The sequence below is a fragment of the Geospiza fortis genome, unplaced genomic scaffold (genome assembly GCF_000277835.1).
Source record: "Geospiza fortis unplaced genomic scaffold, GeoFor_1.0 scaffold46, whole genome shotgun sequence".
NCBI lineage: Eukaryota > Metazoa > Chordata > Aves > Passeriformes > Thraupidae > Geospiza > Geospiza fortis.
In genome coordinates this window covers 40,338-41,831 of record NW_005054586.1, presented here as the reverse complement: position 1 = coordinate 41,831, position 1,494 = coordinate 40,338, and the positions used below count along the sequence as shown (strand labels likewise).

Genomic DNA, 1,494 nt, shown 5'->3' with positions numbered 1-1,494 from the left:
AGGAATGCCATTTATACCCTGGCATCATAACCCTGAATATTTCCAGCAGCCTCCCAGGAAAATGGATCCCCACTCCACAGCCATGTGTGGATCTACTGTTCATGGGTGGGATTTCACCTCTTGCTTGCTTCAGCACTTGTAGGAATGCTCAGGGATCCCAACAGGATTTTCAAACCAGGTGATGTTTCCACACCTGCAGCACACCTGACTGGGTTCAGGTTCTCTCAAAATATTCCCTCCTATCTCAGGAAAGGTGTCTTCCTCGTTGCACTCTCCCAGCCAAATCCTGTAGATCTAACATTTTGAAAATCCCTGTAACATAAAGGCTGCATTTTTCACTAAGTAACTCTGCACAGATCTTTGAAACCTCTACTCTGAGATATTTGAAATTTTGGGCAATCTGACAATTTGGTATTAGCTTAGCAGCCTTGGGAGAGACATTGCCTAATAAAAAGAGATTGGACAAACTCCAGTTAATTTTTAATCCTGAAAGTTGTCCAAAATCTTGCTTTCAATATTGCTGCTGAGCTATCCCAAGGAGCAGACACATAAATCAAGGCATCAGCCCTCCCTGTGCTGCTGAAATACCATTTGCTACATTTCACCCTGCCTGGGTGGAGAGAGCAGGGGAGATTTTTGGGAATGCAGAGAGCTGAACCCTGTATCAACAAGCCTGTGCTGATGGGAACATCCTCCTCTCAGCTTGCTGGGAAAGGAGCAAGGAGGGGGGAATTATCTCCCCTCCTTCCTCCAAGCAGTACTTGTACGAAAATTCAAAAAAGGAAGAAAATCCCCAAGGATTTTGAATATTTTCCCATTCAAATCCTTTTGTTATTTTCTAGCATTTGAGGTCATCAAAGGGATTCCTTCAATCTTCTTCTCTTTCACTGTTTCTCCCTACAACCTACATTTTTCCCATTATCATCCCTTATTATTTGGCATCCACGGCCCACATAGCTGTCCAGAACAATCCCTTGGACAGAAATCTTCCCATTTAAAAAGAAGGAATAACCAGGGCACGACTGGTTATTTCCTTCTTTTTAAATGGGAAGATTTAAAGGCAGAAGGAGCAATTCAAGTTCCCACAGCCTCCTGCTACGACTTGAGCCCTGCTGGTGCTGCCTGAGGGAAAACCCAACACCCCTGAGGGAAGTTTTCTGGGGGAATCCACCTCCCTTGTAACTCCAGTCATGGGCATGGAGGAAGTGGGGAGGATTGCAAGGTTTGCATGTGACTGGATGGCAGGCTCAGAACTAGAGATCCTCTCTTGGGCTTGGATTGGAACCGGTGTGAACAGCCCCGCGACGGGAAATCCAAGGATGCCCCTTTGGCTACCTCTCCAGTCCAAGAGGCATGGAGGCTGCAGCCAGGTGAGGAGGGAAGGCATCCCAAGGGAGCAGCAGGGGGAACGGCAGAGGCAGCCCCAGCTCTGACCTGATGAGCTCCCGCAGGATGTCGGCGCGCCCCACCCGCGCCGCGTGGTACACCGGGGTG

General features: G+C 48.3%; 1 protein-coding gene across 1 annotated transcript in view; it reads right to left on the bottom strand.

The window, feature by feature from the left end:
- The window catches only part of ASB1 (ankyrin repeat and SOCS box containing 1), an 8,586-nt gene that overhangs the window by 5,009 nt on the left and 2,083 nt on the right, over window positions 1-1,494 (bottom strand). Inside the window, 1 exon segment of the mRNA XM_031064403.1 lies at window positions 1,435-1,494. This exon segment is cut by the window's right edge and continues 84 nt beyond it. Coding sequence (XP_030920263.1) covers window positions 1,435-1,494 — 60 coding nt within the window.